This window comes from Silene latifolia, chromosome Y (assembly GCF_048544455.1).
Source record: "Silene latifolia isolate original U9 population chromosome Y, ASM4854445v1, whole genome shotgun sequence".
NCBI classification, from domain to species: Eukaryota; Viridiplantae; Streptophyta; class Magnoliopsida; order Caryophyllales; family Caryophyllaceae; genus Silene; species Silene latifolia.
The window spans coordinates 78,302,178-78,305,450 of record NC_133538.1 but is presented as its reverse complement, the minus strand read 5'-3'; the positions used below and the strand labels follow the sequence as shown (position 1 = coordinate 78,305,450).

At 37.3% G+C, this 3,273-nt stretch overlaps 1 protein-coding gene across 1 annotated transcript; it reads right to left on the bottom strand.

The window, feature by feature from the left end:
- Nucleotides 1–1,503: 1,503 nt before the first annotated feature.
- On the bottom strand, nt 1,504–2,127 carry LOC141628367 (protein FAR-RED IMPAIRED RESPONSE 1-like). Its single transcript, XM_074441524.1, has 2 exons — nt 1,888–2,127; nt 1,504–1,836 (listed from the first exon to the last, which is right to left on the bottom strand). Exons 1-2 carry the CDS (start codon nt 2,125–2,127, stop codon nt 1,504–1,506), a joined length of 573 nt encoding a protein of 190 aa, XP_074297625.1.
- Between the last annotated feature and the right edge of the window lie 1,146 nt (nt 2,128–3,273).

Genomic DNA, 3,273 nt, shown 5'->3' with positions numbered 1-3,273 from the left:
CGCAAGAGACTCTCCAAGATACACAAGGTTGTTGGAGATCAAGGTTTTTCAGTGGGAGATTGTGCAAGTGCCTCGACAAAAGAATAGGTATTCTTGTGGAGTTTATTTGTTGAAGTGGCTAGAAAATTTGTGTGATTAATCATCATGGACTGATGAGCGTTCTTACGAGGTATAAATTTTTCAACAAACTTTTGTAAACATTATTCAGTATATTTTATTTCAAGCCTTTCAATATTTGTTGTCAAATGAAATTTATATGTAGGATTTGGATGAATATGCTACGAGTATGATTGCACGTCTTATCAAATGGAAGCGAAACACGAGAAAGGTAAATATAAAGAACTTTCGAATGCCTAATTTAAATTTTGCCTAACTTTAATCTTCTTTTCATTAGATTCTTTATCGGAGTGACTTTTACGTAACAGTATCCCCCCCTCCCCCCCCCCCTCCCCCCGTTTTTTTGTAGGATTATCACTAGGTGATATTTTCTAAACACTTGAGTCGAGGGATGTGGAAAGTGAGTGGCAGATGACCTAATCCATCATTCGAAACACTGAGCCATTTTTTGATCTGATTCCTTGAGTCGAGGGATGTGCAATGGGAGTAGACCCTGGAATATTAGATTCTTGGTACATATTAGATTCTGGAATATGTAGTACACTAAGTCTTGAGAGTATATATTAGATTTTGGAATATGTAAGGCGTGTAAGACATGAAGTCATGTTTCTGGACTAATTCTTGAAACATGTCACGTGGCAACGAAAATGAGAGACAATTTTCAAAATTGGACAACGAACATGTCACGAGGCAACGAAAACGAGAGACAATTTTCAAAATTGGACAACGAAAAGGCTGTACGGAAATCTCTCTAACATCGTAAATGCATTAAAAAATGTTCCACGTGCATGAAATAACAGTGTGCATGCATGAAATATGTAAGTCATGTGTCCAAGGTCAAATCTTAAAGTAATCGCAAGTGAACTTCTAAAATGTTGCATTTTCATTTAGATTTTGGAATTTTATTATTAACTTCGACGATTGGGGATGTGACAGCAAAGAAGGATGTAGTGGTAAGTCAAATCTTAAAGTAATCTCAAGTGAAATAACCATAATGTGCATGAAATAACGTTCTTTGTGCAAGAAATACATGTGTATGTGCATGAAATACCGTTGTATGTGCACGAAATAATGGTGACAAGAACACTCACGTTTTACATTCTATAAGTGTTACATTCATTCGTCTTAAGAAAAAAAGTCCAACATCTATCAAATAAAATAAAAAGTCCTTAATTATTCAATAAGGCAAATGTCCAACATCTATCAAATAAAATAAAAATCCCGAATTTTTCAATAAGGCAAATGTCCAACATCTATCAAATAAAATAAAAATCCCGAATTTTTCAATAAGACAAATGTCCAACATCTATCAAATAAAATAAAAATCCCGAATTTTTCAATAAAGCAAATGTCGAATGCTTTAAATATTCTTTAAAAAAAAATACTCTACTCATTGTCGGTTGTCCTTCGGTCACAATTCCTGCTGTCGTGGTTCGCCATCTCCCCACAAGCCCTGCATTTTCTTAGCGCTTTCTTGTTCACTTCCCTAGCTCTTTCTCTTTGTGAGATCAACCTTTTTTTTGAGCCTTTGTTTTTGCACTGCCTTGGAGGCAAAACCTTAATCTCACTAGGGATGCTTGTCCCTAAAAGCATCCCAATTTCAGAATTCTTGTCCTTTACCTTTGCAACACCAGTATTGCCACTTTCATCAGGGGGATTTTTTACCCTTTCCTTGAACTCACGCAAAATCCCAAGCAACTCATCACAATGCCAAGGACTCTATTCAACGAGTGCCACACAAGTAAACAACTCTGACCATAACTCACCAACTTTATTTTTCTGTACATCCATTGATGTACAATCAGCAAACAACTGGCCATTAGGGCCGACGATTGGTTGGCAGGTTGCTAGTTTGCTCCACCGACTAAGCAGGTAGTCACTTGGAACTTTCTGAATTCCCCGATCTTTAAAGACACACAGAGCATGTCGATAGAGTATTCCATGTATTTCAAATTTCTTGTAAGTGCATACCACTGAAACATCATCCTTCTTAAAACCAACCTTATACATTTTGTTTCGAACTTGATCTATGATATTTGTGTATAGAATTGGATATGTTTTATCCTTTTCTTTATCCCCAACACCACATAAATAGCAAGCTGCTTCGACTTTCTTTTGAAACTCGCCGAAAATTGTTGGAGTGTAGATTTCTGATGCATGCTTTCTAGGGCTAATGGAGTCGACAACTGGGGGAAGGAGTTTTTTTTATTGTGCAACGAGTTTTGAATGAGTCCATCTTTGTGCATCCATCGCACTCTCAAATCTCATCCAAAACTCAACTAGGGTTAAATTAGGATTAGTGAAGTTGCTGAAAAACTGGTTTTCTGACTCTGACTTGGAGGTCGTTTTCATCAAACCTCCTAAAAACAGGTCGCGAAAGTAAGCTGGAACCCACATATTTCTTATGTTTTACTTCTCCTTAAGCCACTCGTTATCCGACAACCCATGAGATTCAACTAGTGTTGTCCACCTTTCCTCAAATTCAGGCGGCTCCACATCTTCGCTCCAAACACATCGGTTTATCTTCTTCAGAAACTCAGTATCTTTACATATTACAGGCCCTACCTTCTCAGGCAAATTTTTCAATATGTGCCACATGCAATATCTGTGTTGCACCTTGTCTTTCCAGGCTAATTTCATTCCTTCTTCTATCCCCGCATCTTCATCAGTTATCATACCAACTGGATGACAACCCCCCATAGCCTCTACGAATTTCGTAAATAGCCAAGCAAAGGAGTCCTTGCTCTCATTAATAATAAGTCCAGCCCCAAAGGTCACGTATCTCTTATGATTATTCACCCCCGTGAAAGGGCCAAATATCATCCTATACTTGTTTTTTCTAAAGGTCGTATCAAAAGAGGTCATGTTCCCGAATAGCAAACAGTTTTTAATACTAATAGGGTCAGCCCAAAACACATGTGACAATCGACCTATCTCGTCTACCTCAAAATCAAAATAAAAAGATGGACATATGTGTTTTATCTTCATAAAATGCTCAATAAGCATTTGAGCATCTCCCTCTGATAAATAATTTTGATATCTCTAGAAAAGTTCTTAAAGTCTTCCAATGACGCACCCACATTCCTATAACCTCTAACATACTCCTTGAACAACCTATACGACTTAACTAGACCTATGTTATTTTTGGAGTTGTCA

Excerpts from the sequence above, each read along its gene's own strand:
- LOC141628367 (XM_074441524.1), bottom strand. The coding sequence starts at position 2,127 with ATGTATAAGGTTGGTTTTAAGAAGGATGATGTTTCAGTGGTATGCACT. Across the intron at positions 1,837-1,887 it reads TGGATGTACAGAAAAATAAA|AGTCCTTGGCATTGTGATGA; the intron begins GTTGGTGAGTTA and ends CTCGTTGAATAG.